The following is a 21,055-nucleotide window of genomic DNA, read 5'->3' on the forward strand; positions in this document are numbered from 1 at the left end:
TTGTGTGCATCTGTTGTCTCCTGACCTACATGAGGATATGTTCTTTCTCAGATTTGAGTGGTATGTGTGGTTAGGTTTTGCCCAGTAGATAACAGTCTAGCAAGGTATTTTGCTTTCTCCTCATTTTGCAAATACAATCCACACAAAGGCTAATGGACAATTTGAATGTTGTATTGGCTCCCAGCTCAGAAAGGCCCTAAGAGTGAGGTGTTCTGGTTTTTATGTTAGCTCTTTAGCATGTTGCATTGAAAGGGAACAGAAGTGGCCAAGCCATGGTTCATACTTGGCTGACTGCTGATTCGCCTGTTTCAGCCCAAGGCACCTTTCAGGATTGAATAGATGTGAAGTTCTGTTCCATTTATGTCATCTCTTCTTTCTCCCGGAACAGGCAGAATACTTGTAAATTTGTCAACTCTCCTCTCCCCAAGCTGTGTTACCCTTGCTTTGGATGTATCGTTCGCCTTCTCAAGGCTTTTTCGCCTTGAGGAGCAGTGGGCGGAGTAGCCAAGCGATCTGTGAATTCACAGCTAGGGAAGCCATTATTTCCTACTGTGGACACAGGGAGGAAGCCTCATATGGCCTCTGCTGTTTGCAGGATTGGAAGAAATGAGACTGCAGACCAGTCTGAGGCCCCAGGCCAGTCCTTTGTCTAGCAGGGAGGGCAGCAACAGCCCATGTGTTTTTGTGCCTCATTAGTTCTGGGTGGGCCAAGCCAGGATGAGCAGCCAGGGTTATCTTTGCATCAGTGCAGACTGAAGTACTGTAAGGCTGGATGAGGCCACTTTGAAGGACAAAGGATAGCATGATGTGCACAGTTTCATCTCCGAGGCTCATTATGAGGAAGGTTGGCTTCACTGGCTGTCTGGAGCACAGCAGGTGTTCTGCTCAGGGCCACTGGTTTTAGCCACTCCAGAGGGGGTTGCATTTTAATAAGCTCTTTCAAGTGTCTAACTTTTTCCACCAGAGAATTTAGAGGAAACTTCAGCCTCCTCCCCTGCTTCCCTGTTTGGATTCCTCCTGCCTGGGTGGTCCTTCGGCAGTCATTATCAGCAATTTCATCCTTTGACAGGTTGAACTTCGTCCAGCTGCAGTGTCTCACACAGTGGGTGCCCTGCACCTGCCCTGAAAATTTGAAGCACAGTGAGCCTGTGCTAGAACAGCAGAAGCAATGGATTGACAATCAACTCCAGTGTTGTGGGCCGGGAAGTACTATTTCCTATCGTCTTAGATGACCCTGCACCTATCCTTCCTCACAGCGTCTCTGCTTTACCACCTTTGTATAAACACATTTCACTGGACTCACAGGCTGCTCAGAGAATACAAGTAAAGAAAGCATTTGGAAATGATGGCACATACAGAAATCTATAAACATCTGCTTCTGAATGTCTCCGAGTCCCTCTTTACCCAGTCCCAACATGCTCTCATTTGAGTGCCCTCTCCACAGTACTGTGCCATTTCCCTTAGCTGTTTCTTCTAGGGACATTTTGCTTCCTTCTATTCCTATGAATTCTATAGGCCAAGCCCCTCTAGGCAACCCTTGGGAAAGGAGTTAAATATATATATATATATATATATATATATATATATATATATATATATATTTGTGTCATCTTTTAGTAAATGTTGAGCTTCTTTCATTCCTATCAGTAAAATATGCGATGGGCCAAGTTTGATATGCATGCCTTGTAATCTTAGCATTAGAGAGGAGGTAGAGGTAGAAAGAAGTGTCAGATGGGCCTTCTGCCTTTGGCTACATTGTGAATTGGAGGCTGTCATGAGTCCATGTGTCAGAACTGAACCAAACACCAAACAATTAAATTTTCAGTAATTTCCAATGACTATCTCTCTGTCTGTCTGTCTGTCTCTCTCTTTCCCTGTGTGTGTGTGTGTGTGCGCTCGCACGTGCGCGCGCACATGCGTGTACATGTATATCTTGCTATCTTGCTATACAGACATAATGGGGATTTAAGACACCAAGCAGCAAAGCCACACCTCTTGTGCTTCACAGCAGGGAAATATTATACTGGATATTTTAGACTACTTTGGAATTTCTCTGAGAATTATTATTCTATGAATTGTTAGTTGGATGTTTTTTATTTTGGAATTGTGGAGAACAGAATTGAAAATGCTATGTATACTCAGTACTTTGTTTAGCATGCTATTTGAAAAATCAGTACTTCACGTATCTTGCACACACTGATCTAAAACCTCCAGCAATACATATCTAGATTCCATCTGGTGTTTAATCAATTGGACATCTACAAATAATGGGTAAATGATTTGCTGTCATAAGGCGTTGAGCTCTGCTTTTCACACAGTGACAATAACATTTTTATTTTAATACTTACACAATAGATAGTAAACTTTGGCGCAATGTCGTTTAGATAGATCTCAACAGCCCATTAGCTGTGTTAGTGCCTTCTTTCTTGCCAATCCATAGCTGCATGCTAAGCTGCTATGTGCTGTTACATAATCCTCTGCACTCATTTTCTGCACCTGTTTAGCTTGAATACATACAAGGTGACTGCATTGTCCTTTTCATCTTCCTTCTCACTATAAACATCATGTATAGAAAATGAATTTGGGGCACTGTTACCTTTTTATTTTCCAGTGGGGGTTTGGAGAATTGAGTTGATTCAGAAATGTATTTCGCCACTATCTGGTTCTGCCCTTTTGGTTATGTTGACTGTCAGCCCAATACGGTTTTTAAGTTGATAAGAATATGCTTGAGTTTCAGCTTCTGGAACAAATTAAGATGGGTCAGGGTCTTGGGAGAAAAAGTATCTCCACTGTGAGGGTGTGCAATGGATGATCTTCTAAAAGTCTTCCCATGTCTTGTTCCTAGCCTTTATTTGCTCTGAGAGAGTGGGGCATGAGTTGTCAGGCCTCTCAAAACTCAGGAAGACTCAATCCCATGAGCTAAAGCTGAAATAAGTTTGCTAATCTAGAGTATGATTTGGAATGGACCCTATAGCTGTCTATTGTTCTGAGTAGACACCCGCTGGGATGAGAAATCTGTGCAGTTGGGATGATGCCACAGTTGATCACTAACTCTGGAGAAAGTGAAGAAATCAGGGGGCTTTGAACTGCCTCAGCAGACTCCCTTAGATCCTCACAATGGAAGACATTTAGTTACACTTGATTTTCGTTGGGATATTAACATACTCATGTGATTTGCATAGATATTTTCCTTCTCACAATGTTTTTTGTATCATATTTATATATTGTGGTATGCTGTTTTTTGTGGTAACGCCACCATTTGTTTTTCTTTTTGTGGCCTTCTACATTAAAAAATAAAAATCCGTTTTAAATATATCCAGAATCCACAGAGGAAAAGGAAGTGGTTAACCTAGGGGGAGAGGATTTGGTTTGTAGATCACTTTACCTAACATCAGTTCGGTTTACAAGTCCACACACAGCTCCATGGAACCACGCACAGCCTCAGAGAAGTACATTGGAAGCATGTATAATATTCAGAATGATAGTCACAGGGACAGGTAAAGACCAAAGGTCCTCAAGTCCTGATTACCACACACTGTATCATCTTGGGCACCCACTTACTCCTTTGAATCAATTTCTTCCTTAATAAAATAAAGGCATTAAATCAGACAATCCCTAAAATACCACATAACTTGAAAATTTATTATTTTGACAGATCCCTTCCTCTAATTATAGGAAAAATATTAAGCACAGTCTGGCACATTTAATAACATCCTTGCTATTTTGTGTCAAGGCCTTCCCCTTTGAAAGGTCCTCCATGATTAATATAAACTCTGCATTGCTCTCTTCACTCACTCATCCTAGTTCAGTGGCCACAATGCATAACTTAGGTTTTCAGAGAAGATGCCCACGGGTTTGTCATGTGTAGTAGCAAGGACCAAATAGCAATAGTTGTGCATGTCCCTCTCTGTAGAGAAAGAGCTGAGTTTTGACAAGTGCATGTGATTGTCATCTCTTCTAGATGAGAGTCATTTCCATGTCTATTGTTTAGTTGCATTTTAGTAAATATGCTTCTTCACAAATGACAGGAGAGGTTGTTACGGTAGACAGGGCATTAGAGGATTAGGCTGAGTATATTTCAAACACACAGACCATGTCAAGTTTCAGCTTCCTGACTTTTTGAGGCTGTTTTTTGAGAAAATGCACCCCGCATAAATATGCCCCAAGTATTACTTGTTTGCTTATTCCATAAATATACAAATGTGCATACACATATATGAATGGATGCACACACACGTATAGATGTTCATATGAATGTAAACATACGTATTATACCTGCTACAATTTAGTGATCTATAGGTAAGCAGGTATCTTTGCTAATGACTGGAAGTATACAACCACACTGTTGAGCCCCAGTGTATCATGCAAAAGAAACTTTATTTCTTCTTTAGCCCTTGAGAATTTGGACTTTTAATTTCTGCTTTCACAGTGCTGTGATGTTATGGCTAATTTAACTGTCTTTACTGGGGTTTTGTCTGGCAACGAAGTAAGATTGACTGTTGTACTTTGTGTTATTACCATGTGATTTGAAAATATGTTTTATTTTGCTTGAGTAATTTATATAGGGCTGAGGTGGTTAGTAGGAATCTGAGCTGAGGTAAATTAGGCTTATAAGGTTTAGCTAATGGGAAATAGAATTTCCCTATCCTAAGTTTCTATATGTTACTAATTTTCTTTCATTAATTAAGTTCTTTTAAATAGATGTTCACTGAGCCTAATATGAAATACTGCATTCTGAGTTTACCTAACAAGAAGGCACTTAGACATTCATGCACTGTGTGCAAAAATTATGAATCAAATAAACTATGAATTAATCAAATTAGCTATATGTGTTAGTCTTGTAAGATAGAAAGAATACTTTGTAACTATCTGGAAGTCCAGGCTTGAGTTTAGAATATTTTTTTTGACTCCTTGGATAATAGTACTGCAGGGAGAACAGGAACCCTTTGCTTCTGAGCCCACAGCTGTCCCTAAATTTCTCCCCACACTCAGTTCTATCTTATATTACAAGGCATCCAAGATTAATGCATGTGGATGCCTCAGTCTACATAGCAAGCTTTGTCTACTGATATGTCAACACCAGTAACTATATTTTACTTTCAGAAAGCAATGGGTCCAAAGAAATGCCTCCTTAAACAGGCTTTGGATAAGGAATTTCCAGGTGCCAGTGTCAGAAATGTGGTCTTGAAAGAGCATAGAGATTGCACTAGGGTTCTGCGTTGGCTTTGTTATCCTTGGGTGATATGGTTGTGTCAAGAGCAAGCTCAAATCAGGAAAGAGCTTTCTGAGATGAATTCTTATATCTACCCAGAGAACAAGGCCTTTTTGCTTGAGTCTAAATGTAATGTTGCTTTGTAGACAAAGCTTATTACCATGTTTCATGATGTGCCATTTCCCTCCCCTGACTGATCACTTTCTCTAGTCCAATATCCTACTCAAAAACCCTGTCATGTTCTATGGGGCTCCCGACTTTACCATAGAAACCATTGCTTGCTAGGTTTCTGATGGATGGAAATCAAAGCCACTTTTTTTTAGGGTAATTTATTTCAAGTATTGTTTAATAAAATTGACCAAGAACTAAGGAGACCTTTGTTAGAAAGGACAGTTAATTAGCTTTTCTTAACAGAATCTGTTGCAAACATTTAAATATCATCCCTGATACAAAGGCAATGGGAGCCCCAGTTGACCATTTTGAATGAATTTTTCCACAAGTTTTTCTTCCAGAACATTTGAAGAAGGGGCAGTCCACTCCTTTGAACTGTTTGGTTTTTTTTTTTTTTTTTTTTTTTTTTTTTACTGTTGTATGGACACGTATTTTCTCTATAGTCAGCTCTCCTGTTTTCCTCTAGTTAAGCAGGGGCTGCCTAGAGTAGATTCTTGTTCTCAAAGGCGTTGACCACTTTGTCTTTTTCTTTACCCACAGCTCGAGAGGAGAACGTGGCCACCTTCCGAGGCTCAGAGTATCTGTGCTATGACCTGTCTCAGAACCCCATCCAGAGCAGCAGCGATGAAATCACCCTCTCCTTTAAGACCTGGCAACGCAATGGGCTCATCCTTCATACGGGCAAGTCGGCCGACTATGTTAACCTAGCTCTGAAGGATGGTGCCGTCTCCTTGGTCATTAACCTGGGCTCTGGGGCCTTTGAGGCTATTGTGGAGCCAGTGAATGGGAAATTCAACGACAACGCCTGGCATGATGTTAAAGTGACACGAAATCTCCGGCAGGTAATGGCCGGGGGGACAGTGATCCTAGAAGGCCCATCTTAGACAGACACTTTGTGGGGCAGGTTACTGGTGAGGTTTTGAAGGCTAGGGATCTGGATGTAGATGTGTCAAAGTCTAACCTCCAAGTTTTTGCAATTTCACAAGGGAAAAAAATGATTACACTATTTTTCTCTTTATACTTTAATTTCCCATTTGTACTTGTTCTTTAAGAAAAAAATAACTGTTGCATAGATAATAAAAATGATAAGTATTTTCATCCTTATTATTCTGCTTTACTTTTATCATTTTCTTAATTACATTCAAATCTTATCATAGTGTTGTTAAATTCAATTAGAAACAGCATTTTGTTTCCACAGTTTGATGGATTGTCCTCATTCTTTGAGTATATGTTTTCCTTTTTAATTAAGTTAGCCATTGCCATGATGTCATAATAATTTTAATTCACTCCAGGAAAAAAAAAAAAGCGCCTTTTCCCTCTCCTATTAATTTTCCATCCCTCCCCACCTTTGCTTGTTTATTTATTTATTTTTTCTTCTCCCACTGTTATATGAACCTCTAGCCTTGGAATTAATTAGCTGGCATCTTTCTGAAATCATGTTTCTCTGTTCCCTGGCGCTGTGGTCCTACCTCACTGCCCTTGTCTCTACCTCCGAGACTCTTCAGTTGCCTGGGAGGCCTGGCAAGTGGAAGCACCCAAATAAAAATGTCAACTTTGGAGCAGCTTTCCCGATGCTGTGTGTGCTTGAGAACTCCCATCGCTTGTGGATTCTAAGCAGGCAACTCCGTCAGGTGACACCACGTCCAGAAAGCCTGAGCCAAGCGAAGTTGTTTTCCATTTCATTACTAATAATGATAATAATCAAACCTTATCAGTACACATCAGCCAAAGAAAAGCATTTCCCATCAAAGCCAAGGTCTGTGCTGAGATTGCCTTTTTCATGTTTCTATTTTCAGTTGGTATTTTTCTCTACTTGTAAATTTGTCACGCAAACCAGTTGGACAGCATTCAGCCTTTATTAATCAGAAAACAGTATGCAAATTTCCAGAAAGTGCTTATCAAATTTTCTCCCACGATATGATTGATTTAATGCTGTCTTGTGTAAACATGAAAGCATAAGACATGACAGGTGTTTGCATATGTTTTCTGTTTGATAAAAGCATGATTCCTAAGAAATGCTAAACAAATGGCATAGGCTGGCACACTGGAAGAACAGTACAGTCAAAACACTCTTCTACACATTTAAGTGTATCAAGGAAGCAAACTGACTGGGAGATCCCATTCTGTTTATAGTGATGTTGCCAAGTAACACAAGACTTAGAGTCCCCAATATTTTCACCCCGTAGGAATTCAAATTTTATGGACTCATTAGACTTTGATTTCCCTTCAAGATCTAATTATTTTAATATTTAAATGCTTTTGCTCATCACCTCCATTCATTGCCGCCCAGAGGAACTTCTTAACAATCACGAGATTCCCAAATCAAATATCCATTTGCAGGCATAGACACACTCAGTGTATCTGGGCTGACAACTCTAGGCCAGTTTCGATTGACATGTCCAAAATGCCACCTTTGGAGCCTGAGTCATCTGAGGGGAAACTATGTTCTGAATAGCATTATCAGACCGTGGGTATCATCAATTTGCTTCTCTTGCTCCCTCCCCACACACTTCTTACTTATTCAGGGACCATTCTGAGTTGCTCACAAAGCTCTCACTTTTGTTTCTACCAATAATAATAATAATAATAATAACAACAACAACAACAAAAAAGAAACACTTTTCCAAGAGTACCAGGCCCCAGGTAAGCCCTTTAAACTGAGCAGATGAATTAAATTCGAATTCGAATATGTTTTGGCCAGGAGCACCCTGTAGAGTTTCTAATATATTCCGAGTTTGAAAGTCCAGCTCCTCTCCGTGCCCTTGGACATGTCATTTAACCTTCTTCTGTCACTGTGTGCATTTTTCAACTCTGATTACAATGCTCCTGAGCCATGTGGTGGCTAAATATGCAAAGTGCCTTCTGTTCCAGAAGGGTTATGAGCTCATCCATGGTCTGGGTGCTAGATTTGCTGTGATGTGCACATGATTTACAGGCTGGGCATTTAGTCCCAGAGGTGACTGTTTCTGCTTACTACCAAGGATGGGGAAAAATGGAGTTGCCTTTTCTAATTAAAGCTACTGAGTTCTTGGGATTTGGAATATTTCTTAGAAGAGAGAATCTTGATCACATGTAAAAAAAAAAAAAAAAAAAAAAAAAAAAGAAAAAGAAAAAAGAAAAAAAAATCAAAAACCAAAAACCCTGTATCACTTAAACTCATTGCAATCCAGATTCAGAGCTGGGGGTTGGGGTGGTTGAATTTTACAAATAAGGTCCATTCAATATTGTATAATCTAAGATTGTTTCACCCACTGAAATATTTATAGCATTCCTTTTGAGTTCCCTAGAATGCATTAGAAAAATGGGAAGCCTCTGTGTATTTCAAATAAACTTTAAATGGCTTCATAAATATTTGATAACAAGCTGATGGCAACCCATCTACTCTTTTGGCAAAATCCAATGTCTTTAGTGGGAAAGATTTATCTGAGAAAAATTGGCCTGGGTTTCATGAGAGTATCCTTTACCAAGGAGGGCAGAACTCTATGTTCCTTTTCCATGGCTACCAGTAGGTGGTTTTGTCCTTATACCAACTGAAAGCCAAACCCAGGTAGGAACTTCATATTGAAAGGTTTTGAATGTGGACTGCCTGTGTATGTTTCAAATTATAGTTGGGATTAGGAGCTAAAGTGTGTGTGTGTGTGTGTGTGTGTGTGATTACACAAAGGGAAGGATATTGCCCTTTATCTTACTAGAACCCAAGGTCTGTCACATTACTTGTTTGATATCTAGGTGCCTCTTTTAGTAAACATGTACACAAAATAGGAGGCAGCTCTTCCAGCCTTTCAGACTCCCAGCTTAAAGGGTGTTGTCAATTAAGCACTTGGAAATTAGCAGCAAAGAAGTGATTAATTGTAGTGATGGTTTTTCTAATCACGTTTAATCTGCCACTCCTCCTGATATCCATTCACAAAATTGTTAAATCGCTTAAAACTCAATGCTCCAGAGGAATAGTGTGGGAGATTTCTTCCAGCCATTCTGAAAATTAAAGAAATTAATAACTTTATTGGTTAATAGAACATGTTTTTGGTGTATTATTATGGTGTAGACATTATAAACTATAAGTAGAAGAAATCTGAACATGTTCCCTTTGGCTCACAAATTTGCAGACTTCAAGAGGGTCATAGACACTTAGTCTGTGGAGATCTAATATATGCAGTATAATCAAGTCTTACTGTCTGAGGCTCTGTGTGTTAGCATTTGGTTCTTTTCAGGATGGTCCATCCATGTAATTAGATCCAGACATGAAAACCAATACTAACATATCATTAGTATTTAGTTATCTGTTTGCCTACATATGGACTGGTGTTTTGGGGTGATGGGGTCTTTTATTTCAGCACAGAGGAGCATGTGTGCATTTATTAGAGGGTGGGAAAGAAATATTGGCAGCGTTCATTCAGAGGAGCCCTGGGAAGTAAGTATGATACTAACTCTAAGCAGTGAGGCTTGGTCTGAATGGTATCTGTAAGGAACCGGCAGTTGCCATGCCTGGTGGCTGAGTCCCCAAGCAAGAGTTTCCATAGAGTCCTGGTCTCATTGTCTTTTCCCACTCTCTTTCTGTGTTGGGTGCCCTCCCCCTTCCTTTTTTTTATTTTGAAAAACTAACACAAGATCACTCATGCGATGTGTCATTTTACTAACCGACTAATGTACTAACACCCTAACGACTCATCTTTGTTTTTAGTTTTTTTTAATTAACAATCGTTCTGTTCACAATTTTTAATTTCCTTTCTTCCCCCTTCTCCGCAAAGCACTCAGGCATCGGACACGCTATGGTAAACAAACTACATTGTCTGGTAGATATCATTCTTATTGTCTTTTTTTGGGTTTGCCGTGTGTTGCCCCCCTCCCCCCCAACCCACCTTTTGTCCTCTTTAGACTTACTTCTTTCTTTTCAACTTTTTTGGTAAATGCAAGCCTTTTTCTTTAAAAAGAAACATAGAAGGAAATGTAGCTGTCATGAAAATAGTACTTATCCAAGTTCAGTGAGCACAGTCCCCTTTCTCCGGGTTTCTTTTGTTTGGTTGTTCCCTCACGCCCCCCCCCAAGTTATTTTCTAAGAAATTTCTTCAACTAGTTCTATTTTTTTTGTTTACCTACTTTGCAACCTCCAAATTACAGTGTAGGGACTATAGAGATTTGAACGGAGGACTTCCTTCTGCCTCTATGTTCCTCTCCTCTCTTTTCCTGTTTTCTCTGTCTCCTTCTCTACACCTTAGTCCCTCTCTCTGTCCCTTTATGTGGCTGTGGCTGCCACAGGTGATCTGAGGAGGAAAGTATGCTGCTTCCTATAATCTTCCTCTCCCTTCTTTGACCTCACTCCTCACTGTGGCCAAGGGAGTTCCACCAATTGTGTTCTTCATAGACACTGCATGGCATGGTCCTGTCTCGTGGAAAACGCATCAGCATCCATCAGAACCCGTCCCACACTTACCTCTGTGTTACTAACAACTGGCAACCAACCATCAACCCAGTTCTTCTGTCCTCTTTCCCCCTTCCCCATCTTCATCCTCCTCTCATCCTTCATGTATTTGGGGGTTGGGTTTGGACTTTTTCTTTTCTTTTTTCTTTTCTTTTTTTTTTTTTCCAGTGAGGGAGGTGGCAGGCAGGGGAAGTGCTATCCTTTAGTTTTTAAATGTTTTGTTCCCCCCCACATTCATTTTGTTTTCCTTCAGTTTGTTAATGCATGCATGTGTGGAGTGGATTTTGATTCTGTTATTTTACCCTTTCCCACAGAACTACATTTCCCTTGCCTTCTTGCTTATCTCCAGATGATTTCTGCATGGGTGCATCAGTGGATGGTGTGTGCATGCTCTGAGGCTTCATCTTTTCTCTCTGCCCTCTGCTTATGGATGGCGGGTGTATGGGTGCTATCCCTGCCTCATTGGCATCATTATTATTTTGGTTATCATTGCCTCATCATTCATTTCTTTTTATTAAAGTTGCTATTTTATTTTGGCTCATTTCTTCAGTTGGTGGTGGTGGTAGTTAAGGGAGGGTAGGGGTTGGTACCCTGGGATGGTCCATAGCGTGTATTATTCTGGACATGTTAGAACAGAGACCATCCTCCATCCCCACCTTGAATGCATGTTTGTTAGTGTGGTGTGAACCGTAAAAGAAACAAATGAAAAAGAAAAGAAAAAAATGGGGGGGGGGACACTAACAACCCAAGACCAACCCCTAACCATATACCATTGTCGAATGTCTCCTTTGGTGTTTCTCATTACTGCCATAAATAACAATCATAAGAAAGAAAGAAAGAAAAAAAAAACGCCAATCATTTTTAGCAGTGAACCAAGAGACAAATGATATCGCCTAAGGATTGTTCCATTTTCTAGCCTGACTCAATGAAGTATGTAATGGGTGGAACAAGATACTCAACTTAGCCATTCTAACAACTGTCCCATTAGCCACCATGGAAGACTGTAGGCTTTGGACCTAGAAAGGCAGACCAGAAAATGGAACTTGGCTGCACATACCAAAGTCAAGCCAAATTAGAAAGAATACCTCAACAAAAAATCTTAACGCAGGTGAAACCACATGTAGGGGGAGCCATTGAATTTTAATAGGATTGTAAGGTCATTGCTGGGATTTTCTTTTTGTCCCTATGTCCTACTATCAGGTGACAATCTCTGTGGATGGCATCCTCACTACGACGGGCTACACCCAAGAGGACTACACCATGCTGGGCTCGGATGACTTCTTCTATGTCGGTGGAAGCCCAAGCACCGCAGACTTGCCAGGCTCACCTGTGAGCAACAACTTCATGGGCTGCCTTAAAGAGGTAAGGCTGACAAACTTCCTTCCACTGAGTGGGTAGGTGACATGACTACTTGAGAATAAAAAGTGACTGTGCATGGCGGGCTCAACTTTGCATGCGATGAAATGCTGTGGAAGACAAGACTTGGAACTTTAAAGTAAAGGTCCCATCCTTTGGTTCAAGATTAAGACTGTTGAGTGACCTTGAGTTTGCTGCTTACCTAGTCTATGGTGCTGTTTCCTTCTCTAACTCATGAAGACTCTCGTTGCTCAGATAGCTGTGAAATGTAAATGAACCATGCGCTGCAGATGAAATCACAAGGACACATGTGAAGTTTGATTCTGTGCTTTATGTTCAGCAAGTAGGGAGCTATAGTTAGAAGTCACACGGCTTATGAGTTTTGTCTAAAAGATATGTGCATTATGGTGTCTTTATTAAATGTGGCAGTCCCCAAACTGTTTTCTCATTTGTTAAAATAAAGGCTAAAATTTCAGCATGGAACATTCATGCTCAGAGAAATGGGCTTGCTTTTCTCTCTTTTTTTTTTCCTTCCCTGAAAGCTAGTCACTGTAGCAGTGAGAGAGCAGCTGGGCTTTGCCATTCCTCATTTATTACCCTTATAACTGATGTGTTGAGACCTCTGTCTGAGAGCAGAGGAGCTTCAGTCAACTGTAAGTTCAACCTCCGAGGTCAATTGTTGAGGCAAAAAGAATCAGCCTTGATTTGTGAGAGTTCTTCCACCACAGTGTCATGGAAGCAGTACACTGTATATTTTCTTTAATCTAAGCTAAGCTTGATTGCCTGAGATATCCATACCATTTCCCTAGGGAGATTCCCTGAGAATCTGATAGTGTTGCTTCTTTTAGATAAAGATCTCTTGTGACATCTTATGAGCCTCCTCCTGGGGCATATGTTTTATTCTTATTATAGTTATTTGGAGTTTATTGCACAGCAGTCATACAGTAGATGATATCATACATGGATTTATCAGTGGCACTAGATGATGAACAGGAATTGCCTCTGTTATATTTGCACACAGTAGGTGACTTACCTGGCAACCATGATGGACCTTTATTAGTGCTGTTCTTAACTTCTGTGTTTCTTTATAAGTGATGGTCTCCATTCTCAGAGTCTGTATAGTCAGGGAAGAGAGATCAGTAAGTGAATAATTGCAGCTTAGGAGCATGTGTTCAGTGCTGCAGACCAAATGCTCTGATTGAGCAGAGGAAGCAGATACATTTTAGGTGGGAGTCAGTTTTAGAGGAGAAGTGACATTTGAGCCAACACTTGCCACAATAAGCCTTGTGTGAGTTGAGAGGGAGAGGTGGAAAGGAAGACATTACAGAGGAAGGGATATTCCAATTACAGCTTTGCATTGTTCTTGGTTTGAAGGACAAATGGACAAGAGAATCCAAACTGCTGCCTTCTCTCTGATGGTGGTTACTCCAGCTTCTGCTGGTTTGGGGGGATGGCCCTGTTATTTCTGGAGGAATTATGGTAGGCACACAGCATTTGTTCCCTGGGATTTACTCTGATTTGAATAGACTAAGGGCTTTCACTACTCAGTCTGATGGACCCTGAGAGGCTCTAAAACTCTGCTAAAATCACACTGGTTTGAATCGAACTCTCATCAGAAAAATGATTGCAACAATCCTGACACCAGGGACTTATCTTAGGAATGCCTCAAGGAATGATTGACAAGGTGTAGTCCTCCATTTTTCTCTGTGGCCACAGCCCAGAACATGGAGTTTCCTGAAGGAGACATAGGGGTCATGTTTCTTCTATACACAGTGATATAAATCATCTCTAAATTATATTTGGAGACAAAGTAACAGTTTATCAACTACAGTATTTTGTATCTATTAATTAGGAAGGTTAGCTCTGAGAATTTCAGAACATGTGGAAAAATAGCATGATACTTATCATGACTTTACCCATGAAGAATTTAGATGTAAACAAAGCAGGCACATATACATACATATGTACATAGGTTAAAAACATGAAGGGGGGAGAGAGAAGGAAGGTCAGAGGCAGAGAGATGGGAGTTAAAGAGGAGAATAGGTTAAAACAAAACAAACAAAAACAGGAAACCCTTCAGAAGTCTGTTAAACGTTTTAAATAGCTTGCAAATTTGTGGGTCTAGCATAAGGACCTACTTTGACCCCTAAAACTCATGGATGATGAAAACCATGAGTCACAGTTTAAGCCTTTTATCCCAGTGCTGAGGAGGTAGAGACAGACAGCTACAGGAGGCTTTTCAAAACGTGCTGGCCAGCAGCCTACAGTGGTGTCACATGCCTTTAATTCTAGCACGTGGGAGGCAGAGACAGAGGCAGGTAGATCTCTGAGTTTTGAGACTAGCCTTGTCTACAAAGTGAGTTCCAGGACATCCAGGGCTATATAGAGAAACCATGTCTTGAAAAAGCCAAGAAAACAAAACAAAAACCAAGCAGCCCCCTCTCCAGAAAAAAAAAACCCAACTTGTTGACCAGATAATAAAGCCAAATCTGAGAACTCTAGATTCAGTGAAAGAAGGCTATCTTTAAAATTAAGGGGGATAGTAACTGAGAAAAGCATCCCAAGTCAACTTCTATCCTACACACATGGTAAAGAAATGATGGGATTGTAGATGCTTGCTTATTGCAGAAACAGGTTTCATTGGGGAACTCCACTTGCTTTACTCCTGAAAGTTAATTTCCGACTTTGCTACTGAACTACAGTGACTGAATATTGCCCATGTGCACAGCTCCTAAGCTGACATCACTGTGAAAGCCACAGCCAAGTTGTCATCAAACTCTTGTGGTTTCTCTGCACCACTTGAATATCACCAAGTTGGCATCTTGGTCCTTTTTATCTTTTCCTGTTTTAGTGTATCTGTTTAATTTTTGTCTTTAATGGAGCCCCAGGCCCTAAAGATGTCCTTAGCTTTGTGGAGGTTTTCAACACATTAGTTTTTGAGTGAACAACATGTTTCAAAACGAATAGATATTTTTTCCTTAAGTAAGTGATTGTAAGGCACTATTTATCACTTGACTTTTTAAAGAATTTTTTGCCATTGCAATAGTTGAATTTTTCAAGATTCCTCAGATATCCAATATGAGAGGAATATCAAATAAAGGGTCTCAACAAAGCAAGAAGGATGGATTGAAATCTCTCTTAGGATGAACAGTACACAAAAAGCTTGAGGAAGTTATCATAGTATAATGAAAAGAATAAGTGAACTGAAAATTAGTAGATCATGGAGTTGGAGAGATGGCTCAGCAGTTAAGAGCACTGGAGAATCTTCCAAGGATCTGGATTCCATTTCCAGCACCAACATGGTGGCTCATAACCATTAATAATTCCCGTCCTAGAGGGTCTGATACCTTTTTCTGATTCAGAGAGCACCAGGCATGCATGTATTGCACATACATACACACAGACAAAATACTCAAACACATTAATATTATAAATAATAATACAAAATTAGAGAATCTGGTTAGGAGCACCAACTTGATTGCATTGTATGACCTAGAATTAAACACTGATTTTTTTTTCAAGTAAATGAGTATCAGTTTGCCAATTTGTAATGAGATGATCCTAAGAGCTAAGCCACACTCTTCTTAAGGAAAAGTGAAATGACAGGCACAAGCCAAATGTTATTATACAATGATATCTTAGGGATCTAATGAGAATTACGTATTGCCATTTACAAAGCAGCTGTGAACACAACTCTAAGTGAATATGCATCTGACCATACCGATCTCTACATCTCCTGTATTAACAAGTCATTTTCAGCAAAAACCTTTTACTTTGAGGGTTTTCCTTTTAAAAGTCTGTCATATTTGTAAAAAGAGGGACAATCCGGCCACCATTCCTCACTAATTCCCTTATTTCTGTCTTTAGCCATTTATTTGATGCTATCAATCAATCTCTGTTTGTTGCAATATGAGCTCCATGAGAAGAGATAATTAATATTTCACAATTCCTGGCATTAAACATTGTGTTCAATCATGAAAACATCCTTCCTTTTTTCTCTCTCTCCTTCCTTCCCTCTTCCCCTCCCTTCTTTCCATCCAGGTCTCACATATCTCAGACTGACCTAAAACTCATTATATAGACCTCAGCTGCTCTTTTCCAATTCTTCTGCCTCTGTCTCCCAAGTTCTGGGATTACAGATATATGCCTTCATATCGTGTTTATGTGGTGCTATGAGTACAACCCCATGTATTTGTGTATGCTACCGAGAACTCCAGAAACTCAACTATAGCTTTATCCCTGGGAAGCCTATTCTTTTTTAATAAATAGTATGTGCTTCTGAAAATTTCATTTAGTGGCATAGCTGGAATAAATGAATAAATGAGTTAGCTGCTTGGAGATCTAAGATCTGGTGAGGTTCGGGTCAATACTGTCTTGATTAATGTTGCTACAGCAAAATACCTGAGACAGGCTGGCTTATAAAAATTTAGCATGTACTTTCTCCAGCTCTGGAGGCTGAGAGTTTGAGATCAGTATGTCCACTCAGGTTCTAGTGAGGGATTCTTTCTCTTGGCTGAGTATCATCTTCTCACCATCTCCTGACTTGGTGAAAAAGGAATTAAAGAATTTTTCTTCAGATTTTTAAAAAATGAATCTCATCAATATCTAATTACTTGAAAGTGCTCATCTCTAAATACCATGATGCTCGGGTTATAATGTCAAATTATGGCCTGTCAACATTCTAGCATGGTGTAGAAAGGGTCTTGTGAGTCTCCACTCCTAGCCAAGAGGGTATTGACAGTCCAAGGCTTCTGTAAGAAGGAAAGTCAAATTTTTTAAGGGTATGACTCCTGATGGGGTGACTCAGCTCCTATGAATGGGCTCACACTTATGGGCATATGGGCAGCACAAACTGGTCTTGGTGAGTTTTAAAAGTGAGGACGTGGAGTTGGGGGTATGTCTATAGGGGGAGTTAAGAAATAGAGTGGATGAGTTAATATGACCAAAATACATTCTATGAAATCTACAAAAAACTAATTTAAAAAGACTTTCATCATATGTTCTTGGGAGAACTAGAAGATTGAGTCTGTTATTTTTATCATTTCCCTGAAAGGTAGTCAGTACACAAAATAAGACATCCATGGTTGTAATGGGGAGGTCAAGGAAGAGTCACTATTATCGTGTAGTTCTAGGAAGACTTCTTGGAGGACACAGTACCCAGCTAAGGCCTTAAGATGAGTGGTGAAAACAGGAAAGAACGGTGTGAGCAATGGCAAGAAGGCAGGACACCTGATAAACAGTGAGGAATTTACAAACTGTTTCTCAATACCAGACAACAGATCTGTACGCATGCAGAACCACTGAATAATCCTAAGAAGTGAATGACACTGTCACATTTGCATGCTATTCAATAGGTCCTAAGTCCTTGATATAAGGTCATCCATCTACTATCTGCGCCCAGGGCGCTTCATTTTCTTTCCATGAAGTTGAAAAGCAGACATGGAATGAGAAATCCATCAGGTCTTTCCACAGTAAAGCATCTCTGCTTGACTGGTGTTTCAGTTTCTAGCTGCCCTGTCAGGACACTTTTTTTTTTTACTTCTTCTGTCTTTGGCGTAGCTAGGCTGTTGTTGTTAGATAAAGTACAAGCACTAACGGACAATCCCAATACACAGTTGCACAGTGGTTACTCCAAAAGCAGAAAAACTTCACTGAAGCCCATCACAATGCCCTCCTCTATGCTGGACCTTCTGCGCGGTTCAATTAGATTCTTTCTGCAATGTTCTCCCTTCCTCCACCAGCTGGTACTTCTCCCCTGCACCCACGGGGTAATCCACATGCTGCCTGAGACCTCCTGGCTTTTCTCACCATCATTTCTCATGACATTTCTAATAGAAGGAAAACCAGGAAAACTGAGTGTATGGAAATTCAAAGGAAAAGGGTTTGAGGGGAGCACCATTGTGCATATTACATCCCACATCCCTTTGTGATTATTAGACATTTAAAACTGAATGAGGCTTTGCAGCCAGAGATAGTCTCTGAACAGATGATTAATGGTTTAATCTGTAATAACTTTACATTTTATAGAACCCTGATAGGAGTCCACATCTGGTGAACCAAGCTATTTAAGGCTGTGTTAATTCTGTTAATTGCTATATGCTTATTTGAATTGCTGGCACCTGCAGGCTTCGGGATAATGTGTTTGTTGTTGCCTTAAAAATATACTCATTTTTATGTAATTCTGTCTCACTGTCTTCTGCTGCTAGTCTCTTATGCTATGCCTTAGTTCCGTATGCTATATCTTAATTTTACATTGTCCTGTCACTTTTCCACTTACTGTCTTTTTCTCCTCTCCTCTTGCCCCTTTCCTTTAAGTCACTGTTTTGAAAGACCTTGTACTGCTATCCTTCCTAATTTACTAGGTGGGGGCAAATGTTTGTATGTGACTTGGGGATCATGGTGTAGAGCTGTATATTCTTCTTTCTCTAGTATTTAAAACATTGTGCAGCTCAAAGTCAGCAAGTTCAAAGGAAGCATTCCAAGTCAATGTGAGGGATGCAGAAGGAACTTGAGTCCAGGCTTGTGTTGTCTGTAACTCATCCCTCCTGGTTTGCCTGGCATATAGCAAGTCACTTGATTGCCCCAAGCCTCAGCTTCCTCATTTCTGGATAAGTTATGTTAAGCATTTTAATGCATGGAGAAAAAATATTTTTGTTTGTTTAGTTTTTGAGATAGGGTCTTTCTATTTTGAAGCTCTGGCTGTCTAAGAACTCACTCTGTTGACCAAGCTGGCCTCAAATTCGAATCTGCCTGCTTCTCCCTCCCAAGTACCGGAAGTACTCCATAAAACTTAAGACACTATTAAAATACTAATGTAGTAAGCATTCAGATATTTTTGTTTATCAATTGAAAAACCAGCCAACTAACCAGGGCACCACTTATTTCTCTCTGCTGTTTCTATAGTTTAAAAGTTGAAGATACTCATCCAACATGGTTTAGAGAAATGAATTAAGGCAAGGAAGGTAGCTATACTAGGGCCAATTCTCCGGTTTATTCAAAATGTGATAGCTTTCCTTGATCTTTGATAGTCATGTTTTAATCTGCAGGGTGAGAATAATGTCACTGCCTGGCCAAATGTACACTATAGTGCCAAAGAAGAAGAGGAGACAAAAATGTATCTTATGGGGATTTGTGATGCGCATGAGGCATATTTCAAGAGGGGACAGGCATTATCACTTACCCCAGGATGGATATAATAAATGGAGTAGTATCAGTATCTATTACCTCAGAGAGGCTTGGTATTAAAATACTATGACAAAGAGAGAGACACTGTATAGTTACTTTAAAACTAATCTGTCTCTCCCTTCCCCTCTGCTCTTTATTGTTTTGGTCTGACATCTCAAACTATAGTCTAAGCTTTCCAGTTACCATGGAGACTAGCCTGGCTTAAAGTAGGTGCAATCTTCCTATATTATCCTCTTGAGTATGGGGAGGTACAGGCCTGAGCTACCATCCCTGCCTCTAAAATCGGACCATTAAAAAGGGATTGCTTTTTATTGCTGCTGATTTTTTTTAGAAACAGATAGTTGTTTGTTGTTGTTAATATGATATCTATTCCCCACTTTGACAACTACTGGGTTTTGCTGCTTTTCATTCAAACTTCGGTGACTCTGTGGCCCTCTCCCCCTGCCTCTCTCTGCCAGTGAGCATGTGATCTCCCATCTACTCAGCTACTTCCGTGCTCTAACCATGGCATTTTTTTTCCTAACTCAATTTGAGCAGGAACATACAGGTTCTGGATTTTGACCCATATGTTTTAGAACATCTACTGCCATTTTGGGGGGTCAGAATTTGAGATGATATTTAGCTGCTTACTGGTGTGTCCATTTTGCTACATAAATATGAGACCAGAATGTTGAAAAAAAAAACATGGCAAAAAGATGACGATAAAGGAGGTCTAGGTTTTGCTTACATTTTCAAAGTCTTGAATTAAGCATTCCTTAAATTAGACTGCTATTGAATTTCCAGCCATGGAAATTCATTCTGTTCATCTCATCCTTTGACTAAATCAACTTGGCCTGTTTTCTTTCATTTGCAATAGGGCCTTTGGTAGGAGAACTCACCATGTTCTATTTATCTTCATTTTCTCTAACAATAATACGGGCATTTGGGCCAATAAAAAGATAGATGAAGACAGCAAATTTCCAGCATATTTTATTTATCATCAGTGTATCACTTCCACATGTGAGTATAATGACTGGTAATCAACAGATTTTAAAATGTTAACTAATTGACAGGTCAGAACACTCTTATAGATATGAGTCCAAAAACAGATAAAGGAAGATATACAGTGTCCTCACATTAAGAGAGTTAACTGACAGACCCAATATCCTCTACCTTGAGACAGAAAAGATTCCTGTTCTCAAAAGTTAAGCACTGGCCTTACACCTAAAGAGTCTCCCAGGGAGTGAGATCAACTTGGTTCATATATTCTTTCTAGTTTAATGAGTAGAACCTGGTTATCTAACACAAAGAACTCTGAGACACAGAGAGAGGCACAAAGAGAGAGAGAGGAGAGAAAAGAGGAAAATACTAAGATACTGAGATTCTCATGGTCAAACAGATGAGCTCCCCCATACTCTGGCCATCTAAGCCCACTGGGTATCTAAGGGAAGACGTCAGTGTCAAATGAGCAGATGGTATTTTCCAGGGAGCATTTTTAGCTTTACAGTGAATGAGCTCCCTGAAAAGAAAAAAAATGTGAGTGAGACTGGTTGATTTGACTGGGTTCATTGCTCTGAAGACATTTCTCACTGACCTCCTAGAAAATTGACTATGCACAGCCCATGAAAATCACTGGCTTGTGCTTATGGTCAGAGTTGAGATCCTAGCCACTGCTGTCACCTATTTATAACTTTTTATATCTATCACTCATAACTGTTTCCCTCTCCCTAGTC

General features: G+C 40.0%; 1 protein-coding gene across 23 annotated transcripts in view; it reads left to right on the plus strand.

Moving 5' to 3' along the window:
• The window catches only part of Nrxn3 (neurexin 3), a 1,441,261-nt gene that overhangs the window by 368,301 nt on the left and 1,051,905 nt on the right, over positions 1–21,055 (plus strand). For all 23 annotated transcript variants that reach the window (XR_007835231.1, XR_007835232.1, XM_051196126.1 and 20 more), the window contains 2 exons: positions 5,924–6,225; positions 12,003–12,164. Coding sequence is in view for 21 of the 23 variants with exons in the window: in XM_051196126.1 (XP_051052083.1) it covers positions 5,924–6,225; positions 12,003–12,164 (464 nt within the window). In the remaining 2 variants the exon portion in view is untranslated. The remainder of the gene's footprint in view (positions 1–5,923; positions 6,226–12,002; positions 12,165–21,055) is intronic.

The sequence above is a fragment of the Phodopus roborovskii genome, unplaced genomic scaffold (assembly GCF_943737965.1).
Source record: "Phodopus roborovskii unplaced genomic scaffold, PHOROB, whole genome shotgun sequence".
NCBI classification, from domain to species: domain Eukaryota; kingdom Metazoa; phylum Chordata; class Mammalia; order Rodentia; family Cricetidae; genus Phodopus; species Phodopus roborovskii.